This window comes from Salvelinus alpinus, chromosome 30 (genome assembly GCF_045679555.1).
Source record: "Salvelinus alpinus chromosome 30, SLU_Salpinus.1, whole genome shotgun sequence".
NCBI classification, from domain to species: domain Eukaryota; kingdom Metazoa; phylum Chordata; class Actinopteri; order Salmoniformes; family Salmonidae; genus Salvelinus; species Salvelinus alpinus.
The window spans coordinates 649,083-672,441 of NC_092115.1; the positions used below are offsets into that span (position 1 = coordinate 649,083).

At 43.8% G+C, this 23,359-nt stretch overlaps 1 protein-coding gene across 1 annotated transcript in view; it reads right to left on the reverse strand.

The window, feature by feature from the left end:
- LOC139559544 (voltage-dependent L-type calcium channel subunit beta-2-like) overlaps positions 1 to 17,565 on the reverse strand; it is a 50,041-nt gene extending 32,476 nt beyond the window's left edge. Inside the window, exons 1-3 of the mRNA XM_071375633.1 lie at positions 17,487 to 17,565; positions 7,474 to 7,532; positions 7,250 to 7,359 (exon numbers count right to left, since the gene is read on the reverse strand). Coding sequence (XP_071231734.1) covers positions 7,250 to 7,359; positions 7,474 to 7,532; positions 17,487 to 17,531 — 214 coding nt within the window. The 5' untranslated portion in view covers positions 17,532 to 17,565. The remainder of the gene's footprint in view (positions 1 to 7,249; positions 7,360 to 7,473; positions 7,533 to 17,486) is intronic.
- Positions 17,566 to 23,359: the final 5,794 nt, after the last annotated feature.

Below are 23,359 nucleotides of genomic sequence, written 5' to 3' on the forward strand. Positions count from 1 at the left end.
GTTAGAGGATTAGGGCTGGGGTTAGAGGATTAGGGCTGGGGTTAGAGGGTTGGGGCTGGGGTTAGAGGGTTAGGGCTGGGGTTAGAGGATTAGGGCTGGGGTTAGAGGGTTGGGGCTGGGGTTAGAGGGTTAGGGCTGGGGTTAGAGGGTTAGGGTTAGAGGGTTAGGGCTGGGGTTAGAGGGTTAGGGCTGGGGTTAGAGGATTAGGGCTGGGGTTAGAGGGTTGGGGCTGGGGTTAGAGGGTTAGGGCTGGGGTTAGAGGGTTGGGGTTAGAGGGTTAGAGGGTTAGAGGATTAGGGCTGGGGTTAGAGGATTAGGGCTGGGGTTAGAGGGTTGGGGCTGGGGTTAGAGGGTTAGGGTTGGGGTTAGAGGGTTAGAGGGTTGGGGTTAGAGGGTTAGGGCTGGGGTTAGAGGGTTAGGGCTGGGGTTAGAGGGTTAGGGCTGGGGTTAGAGGGTTAGGGCTGGGGTTAGAGGGTTAGGGTTAGAGGGTTAGGGCTGGGGTTAGAGGGTTAGGGCTGGGGTTAGAGGATTAGGGCTGGGGTTAGAGGGTTGGGGCTGGGGTTAGAGGGTTAGGGCTGGGGTTAGAGGGTTGGGGTTAGAGGGTTAGAGGGTTAGAGGATTAGGGCTGGGGTTAGAGGATTAGGGCTGGGGTTAGAGGGTTGGGGCTGGGGTTAGAGGGTTGGGGTTAGAGGGTTAGAGGGTTGGGGTTAGAGGGTTAGGGCTGGGGTTAGAGGGTTAGGGCTGGGGTTAGAGGGTTAGGGTTGGGGTTAGAGGGTTAGGGTTGGGGTTAGAGGATTAGGGCTGGGGTTAGAGGGTTAGGGCTGGGGTTAGAGGGTTAGGGCTGGGGTTAGAGGGTTAGGGTTAGAGGGTTAGGGCTGGGGTTAGAGGGTTAGGGCTGGGGTTAGAGGATTAGGGCTGGGGTTAGAGGGTTGGGGCTGGGGTTAGAGGGTTAGGGCTGGGGTTAGAGGGTTGGGGTTAGAGGGTTAGAGGGTTAGAGGATTAGGGCTGGGGTTAGAGGATTAGGGCTGGGGTTAGAGGGTTGGGGCTGGGGTTAGAGGGTTGGGGTTAGAGGGTTAGAGGGTTGGGGTTAGAGGGTTAGGGCTGGGGTTAGGGCTGGGGTTAGGGCTGGGGTTAGAGGGTTAGGGCTGGGGTTAGAGGGTTAGGGCTGGGGTTAGAAGATTAGAGGGTTAGGGTTGGGGTTAGAGGGTTAGAGGGTTAGAGGGTTAGGGCTGGGGTTAGAGGGTTAGGGCTGGGGTTAGAGGGTTAGGGCTGGGGTGAGAGGGTTAGGGCTGGGGTTAGAGGGTTAGGGCTGGGGTTAGAGGGTTAGGGCTGGGGTTAGAGGGTTAGAGGGTTAGGGTTAGAGGGAGGGCTAGGGCTGGGGTTAGAGGGTTAGGGTTGGGGTTAGAGGGTTAGGGCTGGGGTTAGAGGGTTAGGGTTGGGGTTAGAAGATTAGAGGGTTAGGGTTGGGGTTAGAAGATTAGAGGGTTAGGGTTGGGGTTAGAGGGTTAGAGGGTTAGGGCTGGGGTTAGAAGATTAGAGGGTTAGGGTTGGGGTTAGAGGGTTAGGGTTGGGGTTAGAAGATTAGAGGGTTAGGGTTGGGGTTAGAGGGTTAGGGTTGGGGTTAGAAGGTTAGAGGGTTAGGGCTGGGGTTAGAGGGTTAGAGGGTTAGGGCTGGGGTTAGAAGATTAGAGGGTTAGGGCTGGGGTTAGAGGATTAGGGCTGGGGTTAGATAGTTAACCGATACCTCACCTAGGTTAGAGCGTGTGTTTGAGCGGTCCATCAGGGTTAGGGTTGGGGTTAGAAGATTAGAGGGTTAGGGCTGGGGTTAGAGGGTTGGGGTTAGAGGGTTGGGGCTGGGGTTAGAGGGTTGGGGTTAGAGGGTTGGGGTTAGAGGGTTAGGGCTGGGGTTAGAGGGTTAGGGCTGGGGTTAGAGGGTTGGGGTTGGGGTTAGAGGGTTAGGGCTGGGGTTAGAGGGTTAGGGCTGGGGTTAGAGGGTTAGGGCTGGGGTTAGAGGGTTAGGGCTGGGGTTAGAGGGTTAGGGCTGGGGTTAGAGGGTTAGGGCTGGGGTTAGAGGGTTAGGGCTGGGGTTAGAGGATTAGGGCTGGGGTTAGAGGGTTAGGGCTGGGGTTAGAGGGTTAGGGCTGGGGTTAGAGGGTTAGGGCTGGGATTAGAGGGTTAGGGCTGGGGTTAGAGGGTTGGGGTTGGGGTTAGAGGGTTAGGGCTGGGGTTAGAGGGTTAGGGCTGGGGTTAGAGGGTTAGGGCTGGGATTAGAGGGTTAGGGCTGGGGTTAGAGGGTTAGGGCTGGGGTTAGAGGATTAGAGGGTTAGGGCTGGGGTTAGAAGATTAGAGGGTTAGGGCTGGGGTTAGAGGATTAGAGGGTTAGGGCTGGGGTTAGAGGGTTAGAGGGTTAGGGCTGGGGTTAGAGGGTTAGGGCTGGGGTTAGAAGATTAGGGCTGGGGTTAGAGGGTTGGGGCTGGGGTTAGAGGGTTGGGGCTGGGGTTAGAGGGTTAGGGCTGGGGTTAGAGGGTTAGGGCTGGGGTTAGAGGGTTAGGGCTGGGGTTAGAGGGTTAGGGCTGGGGTTAGAGGGTTAGGGTTGGGGTTAGAGGGTTAGGGTTGGGGTTAGAGGGTTAGGGCTGGGGTTAGAGGGTTAGAGGGTTAGAGGGTTAGAGGGTTAGAAGATTAGAGGGTTAGGGCTGGGGTTAGAGGATTAGGGCTGGGGTTAGATAGTTAACCGATACCTCACCTAGGTTAGAGCGTGTGTTTGAGCGGTCCATCAGGGTTAGGGTTGGGGTTAGAAGATTAGAGGGTTAGGGCTGGGGTTAGATAGTTAACCGATACCTCACCTAGGTTAGAGCGTGTGTTTGAGCGGTCCATCAGGGTTAGGGTTAGGGTTAGAGGGTTAGGGTTAGAAGGTTAGAGGGTTAGGGCTGGGGTTAGATAGTTAACCGATACCTTACCTAGGTTAGAGCGTGTGTTTGAGCGGTCCATCAGGGTTAGGGCTGGGGTTAGATAGTTAGAGGGTTAGGGCTGGGGTTAGATAGTTAACCGATACCTTACCTAGGTTAGAGGGTTAGGGCTGGGGTTAGATAGTTAACCGATACCTTACCTAGGTTAGAGCGTGTGTTTGAGCGGTCCATCAGGGTTAGGGCTGGGGTTAGAAGATTAGAGGGTTAGGGTTGGGGTTAGAGGGTTAGAGGGTTAGAGGGTTAGGGCTGGGGTTAGAGGGTTAGGGCTGGGGTTAGAGGGTTAGGGCTGGGGTTAGAGGGTTAGGGCTGGGGTTAGAGGGTTAGGGCTGGGGTTAGAGGGTTAGGGCTGGGGTTAGAGGGTTAGAGGGTTAGGGTTAGAGGGTTAGGGCTGGGGTTAGAGGGTTAGGGTTGGGGTTAGAGGGTTAGGGCTGGGGTTAGAGGGTTAGGGTTGGGGTTAGAAGATTAGAGGGTTAGGGTTGGGGTTAGAAGATTAGAGGGTTAGGGTTGGGGTTAGAGGGTTAGAGGGTTAGGGCTGGGGTTAGAAGATTAGAGGGTTAGGGTTGGGGTTAGAGGGTTAGGGTTGGGGTTAGAAGATTAGAGGGTTAGGGTTGGGGTTAGAGGGTTAGGGTTGGGGTTAGAAGATTAGAGGGTTAGGGCTGGGGTTAGAGGGTTAGAGGGTTAGGGCTGGGGTTAGAAGATTAGAGGGTTAGGGCTGGGGTTAGAGGATTAGGGCTGGGGTTAGATAGTTAACCGATACCTCACCTAGGTTAGAGCGTGTGTTTGAGCGGTCCATCAGGGTTAGGGTTGGGGTTAGAAGATTAGAGGGTTAGGGCTGGGGTTAGAGGGTTGGGGTTAGAGGGTTGGGGCTGGGGTTAGAGGGTTGGGGTTAGAGGGTTGGGGTTAGAGGGTTAGGGCTGGGGTTAGAGGGTTAGGGCTGGGGTTAGAGGGTTGGGGTTGGGGTTAGAGGGTTAGGGCTGGGGTTAGAGGGTTAGGGCTGGGGTTAGAGGGTTAGGGCTGGGGTTAGAGGGTTAGGGCTGGGGTTAGAGGGTTAGGGCTGGGGTTAGAGGGTTAGGGCTGGGGTTAGAGGGTTAGGGCTGGGGTTAGAGGATTAGGGCTGGGGTTAGAGGGTTAGGGCTGGGGTTAGAGGGTTAGGGCTGGGGTTAGAGGGTTAGGGCTGGGATTAGAGGGTTAGGGCTGGGGTTAGAGGGTTGGGGTTGGGGTTAGAGGGTTAGGGCTGGGGTTAGAGGGTTAGGGCTGGGGTTAGAGGGTTAGGGCTGGGATTAGAGGGTTAGGGCTGGGGTTAGAGGGTTAGGGCTGGGGTTAGAGGATTAGAGGGTTAGGGCTGGGGTTAGAAGATTAGAGGGTTAGGGCTGGGGTTAGAGGATTAGAGGGTTAGGGCTGGGGTTAGAGGGTTAGAGGGTTAGGGCTGGGGTTAGAGGGTTAGGGCTGGGGTTAGAAGATTAGGGCTGGGGTTAGAGGGTTGGGGCTGGGGTTAGAGGGTTGGGGCTGGGGTTAGAGGGTTAGGGCTGGGGTTAGAGGGTTAGGGCTGGGGTTAGAGGGTTAGGGCTGGGGTTAGAGGGTTAGGGCTGGGGTTAGAGGGTTAGGGTTGGGGTTAGAGGGTTAGGGTTGGGGTTAGAGGGTTAGGGCTGGGGTTAGAGGGTTAGAGGGTTAGAGGGTTAGAGGGTTAGAAGATTAGAGGGTTAGGGCTGGGGTTAGAGGATTAGGGCTGGGGTTAGATAGTTAACCGATACCTCACCTAGGTTAGAGCGTGTGTTTGAGCGGTCCATCAGGGTTAGGGTTGGGGTTAGAAGATTAGAGGGTTAGGGCTGGGGTTAGATAGTTAACCGATACCTCACCTAGGTTAGAGCGTGTGTTTGAGCGGTCCATCAGGGTTAGGGTTAGGGTTAGAGGGTTAGGGTTAGAAGGTTAGAGGGTTAGGGCTGGGGTTAGATAGTTAACCGATACCTTACCTAGGTTAGAGCGTGTGTTTGAGCGGTCCATCAGGGTTAGGGCTGGGGTTAGATAGTTAGAGGGTTAGGGCTGGGGTTAGATAGTTAACCGATACCTTACCTAGGTTAGAGGGTTAGGGCTGGGGTTAGATAGTTAACCGATACCTTACCTAGGTTAGAGCGTGTGTTTGAGCGGTCCATCAGGGTTAGGGCTGGGGTTAGATAGTTAACCGATACCTTACCTAGGTTAGAGCGTGTGTTTGAGCGGTCCATCAGGGTTAGGGCTGGGGTTAGATAGTTAACCGATACCTCACCTAGGTTAGAGGCTGTGTTTGAGCGGTCCATCAGGGTTAGGGCTGGGGTTAGATAGTTAACCGATACCTCACCTAGGTTATAGCGTGTGTTTGAGCGGTCCATCAGGGTTAGGGCTGGGGTTAGATAGTTAACCGATACCTTACCTAGGTTAGAGGGTTAGGGCTGGGGTTAGATAGTTAAAAACTTCTTGCAACTATAGGGGGTGCTGTTCCGCATTAGCATATTTGGGTCTCCAAATTAAACTGCCTCGTGCTAAATTCTTGATCGTACAATATGCATATTATTGTTATTATTGGATAGAAAACACCTTCTAGTTTCTATAGAAGTTGGAATTTTGTCTCTGAGTGGTACAGAACAATATCTACAGCACTTTTCATGACAGGGGTCAGATTTCAGAAATTTTTACCCCTGATCTGGAGTCTGTTTTTAAGGCGACAGTGAATGCTATGAAGAAACCGACACTGCCTACGTCTTCCTCTGGGTGTCTGTACGTCATCACGTTTTGAATGGAGTCTATTGCACAATCCCAGCCATTATAAAACCACAAAATGTATAGGGACCGCCCTTTCTCGTCGCGCGCCTGAAGCGTGAAGGACATCGGACTTGCCTCATTCCAAATCCTTGTCTAACCAGCAATATTTCTCCGGTCATGTTTTCAGTCGTTATAGTTGTTAAAAACATCATAATGTAGTTAATTTGAACCGTTTTATAGCAATTTATATCCGTTTAGTGCGATTTTGAGGAATTTCTTTGTTGTGCACTCTGAAACTTTGGACACGTTTTGGGGTCCCGTTCGATCGTTAGTGGATATTTCGAAGGACAGAGGACATCTATCGACCAAAAGACGTTTATAACATAGAAAGGATACATTGCCCAAGAATCTGATGGAAGAACAGCTCAAAGTAAGCAATATTTAATATGATAAATCGTTGTTCTGTCGAAATATTTTAAACGCATATTTCGCCATTTTGTTTGGTATAGCTTCACTTGGCGAACCCTGTATTGAAAAGTAAGGATAATTTTAAAAATGTAAATCAGCGGTTGCATTAAGAACTAATTTGTCTTTCGATTCCTGTCAACCCTGTATTTTTTAGTCAAGTATATGATTAGCTTTCGATTAAACTAGATCACTCTGAAAGCTGACGTTCCTCATTTTGAGGCTTGAGTTGTGACTATTTCCATTGTATAACCACGGTTTTGTATGGCTAAATATGCACCTTTTCGAACAAACTGTATATGTATGTTGTAAAATGATGTTACAGGAGTGTCATCGGAAGAATTCTGAGAAGGTTAGTGAAAAAATTAATATATTTTGGCGGTGATTACGTTATAGCGCTCTTTGGCTGGAATCGATGCTCTGGTAACGTTTGCACATGTGGTATGCTAACTTATCGATTTATTGTGTTTTCGCTGAAAAACGCTTAGAAAATCTGAAATATGGTCTGAAATCACAAGAACTGGGTCTTTCCATTGCTATGCTTTGTCTATTTTTATGAAATGTTTTATGATGAGTAAATTGGTCATACACGTTGCTCTATCTAGTAATTCTAGTCGATTTGTGATGGTCGGTGCAATTGTAAACTGTGATTTCTACCTGAAATATGCACTTTTTTTCTAACAAAAACTATCCTATACCATGAATATGTTATCAGACTGTCATCTGATGGTTTTTTTTATAGGTTATTGGCTATCAATATCTTAGTTGAGCCGAATTGGTGATAGCACCTGAAGGAGTAAGAAACTGATGGAGTTAGAATAGTGGTGTATTTTGCTAACGTGTTTAGCTAATAGATTTACATATTTTGTCTTCCCTGTAAAACATTTTAAAAATCTGAAATGGTGGCTTTATTCACAAGATCTGTATCTTTCATCTGGTGTCTTGGACTTGTGATTTAATGATATTTAGATGCTACTATCTACTTGTGAAGCTATGCTAGCTATGCTAATCAGTGTGTGGGGGGGTGGGGGGTGCTCCCGGACCCGGGGTAGAGGCTCGTTAGAGGTTAACCGATACCTCACCTAGGTTAGAGCGTGTGTTTGAGCGGTCCATCAGGGCTTTCTTGTTGGGGTTGTTGAGTATGGACCGCTTCGCTAGAGCGATGTCTGCAGTCACACGAGTTATAGTAATTCTGAGAAATACAGAGCAAGCGTGACATTTTATTTGAAGTTAAAATGTTTGGATAAACATGATGTATATTGTATTTATTGTCAAATCCACAGTTGATACAACCTGTAGAACTCACCTCCCTTCAAATCTGTGTTTTAAAAAGTCGAAGAGTGCTTTCTGCATCATGTCTGTTACCTAGGATCACACAGAAACACAATTAATCACATGTACAGTATGTTACATTAGATACTCCTCCATCACATGTATGTTACATTAGATGCTCCTCCATCACATGTATGTTACATTAGATGCTCCTCCATCACATGTATGTTACATTAGATGCTCCTCCATCACATGTATGTTACATTAGATGCTCCTCCATCACATGTATGTTACATTAGATGCTCCTCCATCACATGTATGTTACATTAGATGCTCCTCCATCACATGTATGTTACATTAGATGCTCCTCCATCACATGTATGTTACATGAGATGCTTTTCCATCACATGTATGTTACATTTGATGCTCCTCCATCACATGTACAGTGCATTCGGAAATTATTCAAACCCATTGACTTTTTCCATATTTAGTTACATACAGCCTTATTCTAAAATATATACAGTTGAAGTTGGAAGTTTACATACACCTTAGCCAAATACATTTCAACTCAGTTTTTCACAATTCCTGACATTTAATCCTAGTAAAAATTCCCTGTCTTAGGTTAGAATAATAGTAGAGAGAACTATTTATTTCAGCTTTTATTTCTTTCATCACATTCCCAGTGGGTCAGCTACCATGCTGTGGAGGGTAGCATCCTGTATATGTCCCTGCCAAAGAATCCAAGTTTATCTAACTCCAAATCTATCCTTTTGTAAAAAACATGTTGAAAAATGTGAGAGCTCACATGCAGCTGTGTCTCTCTCTCTCTCTGAGAGGGTACACATTTTAATGACAAGTTTACAAACATACAGTCTTGTCGTGTCTTTGCTATGCCGGATTAAGTGTTATGACATGCTATTCTATAAAATACTTTCTCCGTAATTAATATTACCTGATTGAACTAATCATGTAAATGTAATTAACTAGAGAGGGGCACCACGAAATAATATTTATAGAGCTGTTATCTTCTGAATAAACTCTTAAAGACCTAGTAATATTTTACATCAATAGCAGTCAACATTAATCGTCACCTTATTTCAGTCTCATCTGAAAGTTGTAAATTCTTGGTTATCTTCACGAACCCTGGCTAACAAGTTGAATCAGCAATACAAAATTGGGTTTAATTATTTATTTACTAAATACCTAACTAATCAACAGAACTACATATACACAGAATAAATCATACCTTGATTACAAATTACGTCATAAAGGAAAACGTCCCTAGCGGGAAGAACAGATATGACAGCTTGTTACACAAAAGAAAAGGGGCTGGGTTTGAGTGAAAGAGCGGGAAGACTGAGGAACAAAGGGAGAAGCTATGCTATCGTAAATACAATATCTTATGCATTCTAAATTACCGCCCATTTGGAAAAGGAAAATGCAATGAATATTTACTCTGAGCTGCGCTTCAATAGGTTGGTGGTAGATGGAAGGCCGTGTTGCCCAACAGAGTCCTTTGTCCTTTGAAAAATGTCTTTGCTGCTGCTGCTGGGTGGTAGACGGGATACTCTGTCTGTCCTAATTTACGTTTACAGCTGCTGTTGCTAACAACGTCTAGGAGGTATCATTTCTATAGTGAATAAGAGTTCAAAGTTCATACCATTTGCAACCAAAGCTCATGCTGAGGTTGGCTTAGTTCTGTAGTTGACATGTTATCTGAACCATTCTGACATTGGACCGTCGTCCTCACATCCTCGGAACAGGAGGTTAAATTTTCGTCAATGGCTTATATAGTGGAGGGAGAGGGGTGTGTCTGAAAAGTTTATAACCCATGTCTCTTCACAGGGGCGGGCCACTGGTTGAGCAGAGCCCTAAACTTATGAAAACCCAAATCTCTCATTTGGAAGCTAAAATTACATTTCATCTCTTCACAAATAATTTCATATTCAAACATTTGAATTAAACAATAATTCCATGTGAATCCGATACCTCTGATGTGCAGACTTTCCACAGTAGAGTTTGTCATTCTATCATTGATGAGAATGTGCCAGATGACAACCGAACAGACATAATATACCTTAAGTACCACCGCATATGTTCACCTGGTCGGATTACCAGAATATAGTTCATTTCCCCCCAACTTCTGAATTTCCCAGAATCTCTATGTTAACCAAAGGGGTTTTCTAATGTCACATCAGTAGAGTAGGGAGAAGAAAGGGGAAGGAAAAGGTATTTATGACTGTCATAAACCTACCCCCAGGCCAACGTCATGACAGTCTGTTATGATAAATTGAATTGAAACTTGTATCTCATTATGGTAAGTGGTGAAATAAGTACAGCCAGTTATAATTGTAATGGCTTAGCAGATAAGAAAAGACGATCAGTATTTACCTGGCTGAAAGAGAAGGATTATAATATCTATTGTTTACAGGAATCTCATTCAACTATTTTAGATGAAGTTGTGTGGAAAAAAGACTAGGGTTAAAGAAACTCAAAAGGGCTGATTAAATTAATTAACAATAATTTTGAATGTGCAAATTTTCCAAGCAGATCCGTAATCTAGATGGATGATTTTAAATATGTTATTGGACCATAATCAGATTTGGCTCATTAAAACTTCTTGTCAATAGGGGGCGCTGTTTTCACTTTGGAAAAAATCGTGCCCAAATGAAACGGCCTCGTACTCTTTTCTAGATCATACAATATGCATATTATTATTACTATTGGATAGAAAACACTCTCAAGTTTCTAAAACTGTTTGAATTACATCTGTAAAACAGAACTAATTTTGCAGCAAACTTCCATACAGGAAGTGAAAAATCTGAAAACGAGGCTCTGTTTCAGGGCCTGCCTATTCAACTGGCTTTTATTTATCGATATGCATGCACTTCATACGCCTTCCACTAGATGTCAACAGGCAGTGGAAGGTGGAATGGGGTGTCTAGCTTGATCTGAGGTCGAATGAGAGTTTTTGGAGTGACAGGTCCGGAATTTTCTTTGTCTTCTCAGGCGCGCGGCGGAGCTCGACACGGTCTTCTGAAAAGTGTTCGGTATACACGACGAATATCTCCGGCTCTGATTTTATTTGATACATATGATAATAACATCATAAAGTAGGTTTTTTCAACCGAGTTTTATCAGTTTATTCAACGTTTATTGGGACTTTTGGAGTTTTCCGTTCTTTGCGTCAAGAGAGGATGGGAATGTTAGCAACCTTGGCTAGCATTGTGGCGCGAATTCGACAGAAGAAATGGACATTCTAAAACCAAACAACGATTTATTCCGGACCAAGGACTCCTTGTACAACATTCTGATGGAAGAACATCAAAAGTAACATTTATGATGTTATTTCGTATTTCTGTGTAAAATGTTGAGTCCTATTCTCCGCCGTTTTGGTGAGCGCTATCTCGCAATAACGCAAGCTGTATGTTATGGTAAAGTTATTTTTTTTTAAATCTAACACAGCGGTTGCATTAAGAACCAGTGTATCTTTCATTTGCCATACAACAAGTATTTTTATGTAAAGTTTATGATGAGTTCTTTGGTCAGATTAGGTGAGTGTCCAAAATATCTCCGGACATTCTGGGAAAATGTTGCTACATATTCACAATGTATAACCACGATTGCAGCGCTAAATATGCAAATTCTCGAAACAAAACATAAGTGTATTGTATAACATGATGTTATAAGACTGTCATCTGATGAAGTTGTCCAAAGGTTAGTGATTAATTTTATATATTTTGCTGGTTTTTGCAAAAGCTACCTTTGCGGTGAATAAATGCGTTTGTGTGTTTGGCTATTGTGGTAAGCTAATATAATTCTACATTGTGTTTTCGCTGTAAAACACTTTAAAAATCTGGCTGGATTCACAAGATGTTTATCTTTCATTTGCTGTACACCATGTATTTTTCATAAATGTTTTATGATGAGTATTTATGTATTTCACGTTGCTCTCTGTAATTATTCGGGTTGCTTTGGTGCTATTTGTGATGGTAGCTGCAATGTAAAACTATGATTTATACCTCAAATATTCACATTTTTCGAACAAAACATAAATGTATTGTATAACATGTTATAAGACTGTCATTGATGAAGTTGTTTCTTGGCTAGTGACTAATTATCTTTTACTGCCTCAGAAACCCGGATCCGGGATCACCCCCCCACCACCCCCCACTGACTAGCATAGCTAGCATAGCGTCACAAGTAAATTGTAGCATCTAAATATCATTAAATCACAAGTCCAAGACACCAGATGAAAGATAAACTTCTTGTGAATCTAGCCACCATTTCTGATTTTTAAAATGTTTTACAGGGAAGACACAATATGTAAATCTATTAGCTAACCACGTTAGCAAAAGACACCATTTTCTTTAACTTCTTGCGACTACAGGGGGTGCTGTTCCGAATTAGCATTTTGTCGTCTCCAAATTAAACTGCCTAGTACTCAATTCTTGCTCGTACAATATGCATATTATTAATTATATTGGATAGAAAACACCTTCTAGTTTCATACAACGTTGAAATTATGTCTGTGGGTGACCCAGAACACTTTCTACAGCGAAATCCATGACAGACAGTGAAAGGTCTGAGAGCGAAGCTCTGGTTTCAGATCAGTTTTTAAGGTCTCTGTCTATCCTATGGAACGACACGAACTGCACCCGCCTTCCCCTGGATGTCAGTAACCAATGAGAAGTGGAATGGGCCTTCTAGGTAGCTCTCAGAGGTTATAAAACACCAAGGAGTGAGAGTAGCCCCCCTTTCGACGCTCGCCCTTACGCAGGATGGGACCTCCGGACGCCATTTTCACAGGCTCGGTTATCAACTTGAAATGTATCCGTCTGTAATTTAATTCGATATAGGACTTAGAAACATCATAAGGTAGTTAATTTAAACCGTTTTATAGCAATTTATATCCGTTTAGTGCGATTTTGAGGAATTTCTTTGTTGTGCACTCTGAAACTTTGGACACGTTTTGTGGTCCCGTTCGATCGTTAGTGGATATTTCGAAGGACAGAGGACATCTATCGACCAAAAGACGTTTATAACATAGAAAGGATACATTGCCCAAGAATATGATGGAAGAACAGCTCAAAGTAAGCAATATTTAATATGATAAATTGTTGTTCTGTCGAAATATTTTAAACGCATATTTCGCCATTTTGTTTGGTATAGCTTTGGTATAGCTTCACTTGGCGAACCCTGTATTGAAAAGTAAGGATAATTTTAAAAATGTAAATCAGCGGTTGCATTAAGAACTAATTTGTCTTTCGATTCCTGTCAACCCTGTATTTTTTAGTCAAGTATATGATTAGCTTTTAATTAAACTAGATCACTCTGATAGATGACGTCAGACATATTGAGGCTTGATTTCCTAGTATTTTTATTGTGTAACCACGGTTTTGTATGGCTAAATATGCACCTTTTCGAACAAACTGTATATGTATGTTGTAAAATGATGTTACAGGAGTGTCATCGGAAGAATTCTGAGAAGGTTAGTGAAAAAATTTATATCTTTTGGCGGTGGTTACGTTATAGCGCTCTTTGGCTGGAATCGATGCTCTGGTAACGTTTGCACATGTAGTATGCTAACTTATCGATTTATTGTGTTTTCGCTGAAAAACGCTTAGAAAATCTGAAATATGGTCTGAAATCACAAGAACTGGGTCTTTCCATTGCTATGCTTTGTCTATTTTTATGAAATGTTTTATGATGAGTAAATTGGTCATACACGTTGCTCTATCTAGTAATTCTAGTCGATTTGTGATGGTGGGTGCAATTGTAAACTGTGATTTCTACCTGAAATATGCACTTTTTTCTAACAAAAACTATCCTATACCATGAATATGTTATCAGACTGTCATCTGAAGAGGTTTTTTCTTGGTTAGTGGATATCAATATCTTAGTTGAGCCGAATTGGTGATAGCACCTGAAGGAGTAAGAAACTGATGGAGTTAGAATAGTGGTGTATTTTGCTAACGTGTTTAGCTAATAGATTTACATATTTTGTCTTCCCTGTAAAACATTTTAAAAATCTGAAATGGTGGCTTTATTCACAAGATCTGTATCTTTCATCTGGTGTCTTGGACTTGTGATTTAATGATATTTAGATGCTACTATCTACTTCTGAAGCTATGCTAGCTATGCTAATCAGTGTGTGGGGGGTGGGGGGTGCTCCCGGATCCGGGTTTCTGAGGCAGTAAAAGTTAATCCACTATTTTTCCACTCCATCACTAGCTATCACCAATTCGACCAAATAAAGAAATAAATAGCCACTAACCAAGAAAAAACCTCATCAGGTGACAGTCTGATAACATATTTATTGTATAGCATAGGTTTTGTTAGAAAAATGTGCATATTTCAGGTATAAATCATAGTTTGCCATTGCAGCCACCATCACAAATCTCCCCAAAGCGACTAGAATTACTACAGAGAGCAGCGTGTATTACCAATTTACTCATCATAAAACATTTCCTAAAAATAGACAAAGCATAGCAATGGAAAGACACAGTTCTTGTGAATTCAGACAATATTTCAGATTTTCTAAGCGTTTTACAGCGAAAACACAATAAATCGTTATATTAGCATACCACATGTGCAAACGTTACCCGAGCATTGATACAAGCCAAAGAGAGGGATAACGTAATCATCGCCAAAATGTATTAATTCTTTCACTAACCTTCTCAGAATTCTTCCGATGACACTCCTGTAACATCATTTTACAACATACATATACAGTTTGTTCGAAAATGTGCATATTTAGCCACAAAAAAACGTGGTTATAACATGACAATACTAGCAAAACTAGCCTGAAAATGTCGGGGGCCATTTTGGACAGTGATCTGGCGTAATGAATAACTAATCGTAAACTTGACTAAAAAATATAGGGTGGACAGCAATCGAAAGACAAATTAGTTCTTAATGCAATCGCTGAATAACATTTCTAAAATTATCCTTACTGTGCAATACAGGGTTCGCCAAGCGAAGCTATACCAAACAAAATGGTGGAATATGCGTATTAAATTTTTCGACAGAACAACGATTTATCATCATAAATAGTTCTTACTGTGAGCTGTTCTTCCATCAGTATCTTGGGCAATGTATCCTTTCTTGGGTCTAATCTTCTTTTGGTCGAAAGCTGTCCTCTTGTCCGTCGAAATGACCACTAACGTTCGACCAGGACCCCGAAACGTGCCCGGTGCTTCAATATGCATCACAAAGCAATGCCTCAAAATCGCACTAAACGGATATAAATTGCTATAAAACGGTTTAAATTAACTACCTTATGATGTTTTTAACACCTATAACGAGTAAAAACATGACCGGCGATATATAAGTGGCTAAACCAACGCTTGGAAAGAGAGCAAATCCGACGTCCATCGCGCGCAAGACGCAGCAGGAAAAGACAGCTCCTTCCGGTCTTTTCTGTTTTATACTGGCCCTGATTGCGCAATCGACTCCATTCAAATTGTCACCTCTTACTGACATCTAGAGGAAGGCATGGGCAGTGTTTGTATCCTCATAGGAATTACAGGGACTTTAAAACTGACCTGGGACCAGAGGCCAAAATTTCTGAAATCTGACTCCATATCAGGAAAAGTGCTGTAGAATGAGTTCTGTTTCACTCAGAGACATAATTCAAACGTCTATAGAAACTAGAGAGTGTTTTCTATCCAATAATAACAATAATATGCATATTGTACGAGCAAGAATTGAGTACTAGGCAGTTTAATTTGGCAATGTCAACAAAAAAAAAAGTGCTAACAGCTCCCCCTATTGACAAAAGGTTAAATCTCTATTTTGTCGGTTTTGTGAAAGCTACCTATGCGGTGGAAACATGGTGAAAATATGTGGTTGTGTGTTTGGCTATTGTGGTTTCATGAAAATTATATTATATGATATCCCTGTCCCGTTAGGCTAGGCTATGCTAGTCAGCTTTTTTGATGAGGAGGATCCCGGATCCGGGATGGGTATCACTGAAAGTTTAATCTATACGGTCCAAATAATGATGACTACGTTTCTTTGAAAATATATGATAATTCATCAAGCCTACAAGCAATTCAGACTATATTATTATGGTGGGAGATTATAATATGGTTTTAAATACCTCAATGGAGTGTAAAGGCAATCACACTACCAACTATCACCCTCAAGCACTTAAGGAAATCACGAATATCACAGATATAATGGAATTAGTGGACATATGGAAGCTTAAATATCCTGACGCAACAGACTGATCAAGGCAGTGTCATCAGCGAACTTAACGAGGTGTCTGTAAGGATGGAAATGACCGTGGCGATGATGGAGGATAATTTTCTTGGGCGATAATAAGGTGATATGTATGTGAGGTATTCTAGGTCGGGTGAAGAAAATGACTTGAGCTCCTATATGTTCCTAGAATTACACCATGAGTCATTAATCATAAAACACATACCTCCGCCCTTCTGCTTCCCGGAGAGATATTTATTCCTGTCTGACGTACTGAGAATCCTGCTGGTTTTATCAACTCCGACAGAATATCCCGAGAGAGCTATGTTTCCGTCAAACAAAGTATGTTACAGGCCCCAATGTCTATCTGGAAAGAAAACCTTGCTCTAAACTCATCAACTCTCTTTTCCTAAGACTGATTATTAGTGAGTAATATACTCGGAAGCTGTGGGTGGTGTTCGCACCTCCTAAGTCGAACCAACAGGCCGCCTCGAGTGCCTCTCCTCCGATGTTTTGGGTCGGCCTCTGGAATAAGTTCAGTTGCTCTGGGGAGAACAAAGGATCTGCTCCAGGAGAGACGTATTCCTGGTCGTATTGCTGGTAGTTCTGGTGAGTTATCGTTGCTCTAATATGCAGTACCCGGCTGTATGTATTAACACAAAACATTTCCTGAGCTGATAATGTAAAAAGTAGTATATAAAAAAACAAAATACTGCAAAGTTTCCTAAGAGCTAGTCGCGATTCTGCTATCTCCATCGGCGCCATCTTCTACATAATATACATATACACAATATATTCTACATATATCCATCCTTTACTCTGCCTGCATGTACATATCTTGTCATGTTTTGTCATTGATTATCATGTCTTGTCCCTGTGCTTCCCTTCTATTCGTTTCCCTCTGCTGGTCTTATTAGGTTCTTTCCCTCTTTCTATCCCTCTCTCTCCCTCCCTCTCTCCCTCTCTCGCTCTCTCTCTCTATCGTTCCGTTCCTGCTCCCAGCTGTTCCTCATTCTCCTAACTACCTCATTTACTCTTTCACACCTGTCCCCTATTTTGCCCTCTGATTAGAGTCCCTATTTCTCCCTCTGTTTTCCGCTTCTGTCCTTGTCGGATCCTTGTTTGATGTTTGCTGTTCTGTGTCCTTGTTCCGCCCTGTCGTGTTTTTGCCTTCTTCAGATGCTGCGTGTGAGCAGGTGTCTATGTCAGCTACGGCCTGTGCCTTCCCGAAGCGACCTGCAGTCTGTGGCCGCGTCTCCAGTCGTTCCTCTCTACTGACGAGAGGATTTCAGTTTTCCTGTTTTGGATTTTCCTAAGATAATATCCAGGAGTATCGGTTTTTGTTTAAGACTGGAATAAAGACTCTGTTTCTATTAAGTCGCTTTTGGGTCCTCATTCACCAGCATAACATATCTACCTCAAATACCTTATTATTATCTATCCTGATGCCTAGTCACTTTACTTTGCTTTCATGTACATATCTACCTAATATACCTTATTATTATTATCTATGCTGATGCCTAGTCACTTTACCCTGTCTTCATGTACATAGCTACCTCAAACACCTTATAAATATCTATCCGGATGCCTAGTCACTTTACCCTGCCTTCAGCCTTTACCCTGCCTGCACATTGATACCTGTATATAGCTCCATTCTTGTATTTTATTGCTCATGTTATTTTCTATTTTATTTATTATTATTTGTTTTTATCTCTGCATTGTAGGGAAAGGTTCAGAAGCAAGCATTTCAATGTAAAGTCTACACCAGTTGAAAGAAACGTTTCGATCCTGGAAGGATCTTGGTCAGGTTATTTCTCGGTAGTGTGTGTAGGGGCCACTTACCTCTAAACCCTTCAGTGAGGGCCCCATCAGCACCACAGGCCGCATGGTAGGAACCACGTCATAGGCTGCCACCTGCTCCCCCTACAGTAATGACAACACATTAAACAGTAAGTAACCAATCAGATACAGGAAGAGGAAACCAATGCAGCTGCAGAATTGGCCCAGGATTCGGTGCATCACAGACATGAAAACTTGTGAGTTTAAAACATAGTAATTTAATGACGTGTTGCTGTGCGTTTTGCTGCCAACTTTACTTTACTTTGCTAGCTGACAACTTTACGTTTTTTTGTTTTGTTTTTGTTTTTTAATTACCGTTTATATTTTTAGTTTTTCCATCGCAAATTTTTCCCTCATTCAACTTTTTCACTCCGGACGCTTTATCTGGACATGGTTCGTCAACACCTTCAACAGCCGAAGCTAAGTAGTAACATTAACATGATGTCTTCTAATTGCAGTCGCTGTACTCATAATATACAGGAGAACGATCGCCTTACGGCGAGAATAGCTGTGCTACAAGCTCAGCTTCAGACGCAATCGTTAGGCAATGGTAATTTCAGTGTAGGAAAGGAAGAAACAGCGTCTGTGCCACCAGTAAGTACAGATAGTAACGTTAGTATAAACCCCCCCGCACAGTCCCCGCAGCCGGACAACTTTCTCATGGCTTCTGGAGGGAAATGCTGTTGGAATGCTCAACCGGTGTCGCTCATTCAGCCGACAGAAACTTTCAACCGGTTCTCCCCATTATGTAGCGAGTCGGAGTCTGAGTCTGAGTCTTGTCTTGTCTCTACTCCTCCCGTTACGGGGTCTGAGACGCCGAATGCTCCCACCATTAGCTCTGACAAATTGAAAACCCTAGTCATTGGCGACTCCATTACCCGCAGTATTAGACTTAAAACGAATCACCCAGCGATCATACACTGTTTACCAGGGGGCAGGGCTACCGACGTTAAGGCTAATCTAAAGATGGTGCTGGCTAAAGCTAAAACTGGCGAGTGTAGAGAGTATAGAGATATTGTTATCCACGTCGGCACCAACGATGTTAGAATGAAACAGTCAGAGGTCACCAAGTGCAACATAGCTTCAGCGTGTAAATCAGCTAGAAAGATGTGTCGGCATCGAGTAATTGTCTCTGGCCCCCTCCCAGTTAGGGGGAGTGACGAGCTCTACAGCAGAGTCTCAGCACTCAATCGCTGGTTGAAAACTGTTTTCTGCCCCTCCCAAAAGATAGAATTTGTAGATAATTGGCCCTCTTTCTGGGACTCACCCACAAACAGGACCAAGCCTGACCTGCTGAGGAGTGACGGACTCCATCCTAGCTGGAGGGGTGCTCTCATCTTATCTACCAACATAGATAGGGCTCTAACTCCTCTAGCCCCACAATGAAATAGGGTGCAGGCCAGGCAGCAGGCTGTTAGCCAACCTGCCAGCTTAGTGGAGTCTGCCAATAGCACAGTCAGTGTAGTCAGCTCAGCCATACCCATTGAGACTGTGTCTGTGCCTCGACCTAGGTTGGGCAAAACTAAACATGGCGGTGTTCGCCTTAGCAATCTTATTAGGATAAAGACCTCCTCCATTCCTGCCATTATTGAAAGAGATCGTGATACCTCACATCTCAAAATAGGGTTACTTAATGTTAGATCCCTCACTTCAAAGGCAGTCATAGTCAATGAACTAATCACTGATCATAATCTTGATGTGATTGGCCTGACTGAAACATGGCTTAAGCCTGATGAATTTACTGTGTTAAATGAGGCCTCACCTCCTGGTTACACTAGTGACCATATCCCCCGTGCATCCCGCAAAGGCGGAGGTGTTGCTAACATTTACGATAGCAAATTTCAATTTACAAAAAAAAAAATGGCGTTTTCGTCTTTTGAGCTTCTAGTCATGAAATCTATGCAGCCTACTCAATCACTTTTTATAGCTACTGTTTACAGGCCTCCTGGGCCATATACAGCATTCCTCTCTGAGTTTCCTGAATTCCTATCAGACCTTGTAGTCATAGCAGATCATATTCTAATTTTTGGTGATTTTAATATTCACATGGAGAAGTCCACAGACCCACTCCAAAAGTCTTTCGGAGCCATCATCGACTCAGTGGGTTTTGTCCAACATGTCTCTGGACCTACTCACTGCCACAGTCATACTCTGGACCTAGTTTTGTCCCATGGAATAAATGTTGTAGATCTTAATGTTTTTCCACATAATCCTGGACTATCGGACCACCATTTTATTACGTTTGCAATCGCAACAAATAATCTGCTCAGACCGCAACCAAGAAGCATCAAAAGTCGTGCTATAAATTCTCAGACAACACAAAAATTCCTTGATGCCCTTCCAGACTCCTTCTGCCTACCCAAGGACGTCAGAGGACAAAAATCAGTTAACCACTTAACTGAGGAACTCAATTTAACCTTGCGCAATACCCTAGATGCAGTTGCACCCCTAAAAACGAAAAACATTTGTCATAAGAAACTAGCTCCCTGGTATACAGAAAATACCCGAGCTTTGAAGCAAGCTTCCAGGAAATTGGAACGGAAATGGCGCCACACCAAACTGGAAGTCTTCCGACTAGCTTGGAAAGACAGTACCGTGCAGTACCGAAGAGCCCTCACTGCTGCTCGATCATCCTACTTTTCCAACTTAATCGAGGAAAATAAGAACAATCCAAAATTTCTTTTTGATACTGTTGCAAAGCTAACTAAAAAGCAGCATTCCCCAAGAGAGGATGGCTTTCACTTCAGCAGTAATAAATTCATGAACTTCTTTGAGGAAAAGATCATGACCATTAGAAAGCAAATTACGGACTCCTCTTTGAATCTGCGTATTCCTCCAGGGCTTAGCTGTCCTGGATCTGCACAGCTCTGCGAGGGCCTGGGATCGGGAGAGACACTTAAGTGTTTTAGTACTATATCTCTTGACACAATGATGAAAATAATCATGGCCTCTAAACCTTCAAGCTGCATACTGGATCCTATTCCTACTAAACTGCTGAAGGAGCTGCTTCCTGTGCTTGGCCCTCCTATGTTGAACATAATAAACAGCTCTCTATCCACTGGATGTGTACCAAACTCACTAAAAGTGGCAGTGATAAAGCCTCTCTTGAAAAAGCCAAATCTTGACCCGGAAAATATAAAAAACTATCGGCCTATATCGAATCTTCCATTCCTCTCAAAATTTTTAGAAAAAGCTGTTGCGCAGCAACTCACTGCCTTCCTGAAGACAAACAATGTGTACGAAATGCTTCAGTCTGGTTTTAGACCCCATCATAGCACTGAGACTGCACTTGTGAAGGTGGTAAATGACCTTTTAATGGCGTCAGACCGAGGCTCTGCATCTGTCCTCGTGCTACTAGACCTTAGTGCTGCCTTTGACACCATCGATCACAAAATTCTTTTGGAGAGACTGGAAACCCAAATTGGTCTACACGGACAAGTTCTGGCCTGGTTTAGATCTTACCTGTCGGAAAGATATCAGTTTGTCTCTGTGAATGGTCTGTCCTCTGACAAATCAACTGTACATTTCGGTGTTCCTCAAGGTTCCGTTTTAGGACCACTATTGTTTTCACTATATATTTTACCTCTTGGGGATGTTATTCGAAAACATAATGTTAACTTTCACTGCTATGCGGATGACACACAGCTGTACATTTCAATGAAACATGGTGAAGCCCCAAAATTGCCCTCGCTAGAAGCCTGTGTTTCAGACATAAGGAAGTGGATGGCTGAAAACTTTCTACTTTTAAACTCGGACAAAACAGAGATGCTTGTTCTAGGTCCCAAGAAACAAAGAGATCTTCTGTTAAATCTGACAATTCATCTTGATGGTTGTAAAGTCGTCTCAAATAAAACTGTGAAGGACCTCGGCGTTACTCTTGACCCTGATCTCTCTTTTGACGAACATATCAAGACTATTTCAAGGACAGCTTTTTTCCATCTACGTAACATTGCAAAAATCAGAAATTTTCTGTCCAAAAATGATGCAGAAAAATTAATCCATGCATTTGTTACTTCTAGGTTAGACTACTGCAATGCTCTACTTTCCGGCTACCCGGATAAAGCACTAAATAAACTTCAGTTAGTGCTAAATACGGCTGCTAGAATCCTGACTAGAACCAAGAAATTTGATCATATTACTCCAGTGCTAGCTTCCCTACACTGGCTTCCTGTTAAGGCAAGGGCTGATTTCAAGGTTTTACTGTTAACCTATAAAGCGTTACATGGGCTTGCTCCTACCTATCTTTCCGAGTTGGTCCTGCCGTACATACCAATACGTACGCTACGGTCACAAGACGCAGGCCTCCTAATTGTCCCTAGAATTTCTAAGCAAACAGCGGGAGGCAGGGCTTTCTCCTATAGATCTCCATTTTTATGGAACAGTCTGCCTACCCATGTGAGAGACGCAGACTCGGTCTCAACCTTTAAGTCTTTACTGAAGACTTATCTCTTCAGTAGGTCATATGATTGAGTGTAGCCTGGCCCAGGAGTGTGAAGGTGAACGGAAAGGCTCTGGAGCAACGAACCGCCCTTGCTGTCTCTGCCAGGCCGGTTCCCCTCTCTCCACTGGGATTCTCTGCCTCTAACCCTGTTACAGGGGCTGAGTCACTGGCTTGCTGGTGCTCTTTCATGCCGTCCCTAGGAGGGGTGCGTCACTTGAGTGGGTTGAGTTACTGACGTGATCTTCCTGTCTGGGTTGGCGCCCCCCCTTGGTTTGTGCTGTGGTGGAGATCTTTGTGGGCTATACTCGGCCTTGTCTCAGGATTGTAAGTTGGTGGTTGAGGATATCCCTCTAGTGGTGCGGGGGCTGTGCTTTGGCAAAGTGGGTGGGGTTATATCCTTCCTGTTTGGCCCTGTCCGGGGGTTTCTTCGGATGGGGCCACAGTGTCTCCTGACCGCTCCTGTCTCAGCCTCCAGTATTTATGCTGCAGTAGTTTATGTGTCGGGGGGCTAGGGTCAGTTGGTTATACCTGGAGTACTTCTCCTGTCTTATCCAGTGTCCTGTGTGAATTTAAGTATGCTCTCTCTAATTCTCTCGTTCTCTCTTTCTCTCTGAGAACCTGAGCCCTAGGACCATACGTCAGGACTACCGGGCATGATGACACCTTGCTGTCCCCAGTCCGCCTGGCCTTGCTGCTATTCCAGTTTCAACTGTTCTGCCTGCGGTTACGGAACCCCTACCTGTCCCAGACCTGCTGTTTTCAACTCTTAATGATCGGCTATGAAAAGCCAACTGAGATTTATTCCTGATTATTATTTGACCATGCTTGTCATTTATGAACATTTTGAAAATCTTGGCTCTCTCTAATTTTCTCATTCTCTCTTTCTTTCTCTCGGAGGACCTGGGCCCTAGGACCATGCGTCGGGACTGCCGCCCGTGGTGACTCCTTGCTGTCCCCAGTCCGCCTGGCCTTGCTGCTATTCCAGTTTCAGCTGTTCTGCCTGCGGTTATGGAACCGCCACCTGTCCCAGACCTGTTGTTTTTCAACTCTTAATGATCAGCTATGAAAAGCCAACTGAAAATGATTCATGATTATTATTTGACCATGCTTGTCACTTATGAACATTTTTGAACATCTTGGCATAGTTTTGTTATAATCTCCACCCGGCACAGCCAGAAGAGGACTGGCCACCCCTCATAGCCTGGTTCCTCTCTAGGTTTCTTCCTAGGTTTTGGCCTTTCTAGGGAGTTTTTCCTAGCCACCGTGCTTCTACACCTGCATTACTAGCTGTTTGGGGTTTTAGGCTGGGTTTCTGTACAGCACTTCGAGATATTAGCTGATGTACGAAGGGCTATATAAAATAAAATTGATTGATTGATTGAATGAAGTACAACATTTGTTTTGCACAATGTTATATGCTGGCAATGTTTGTAAG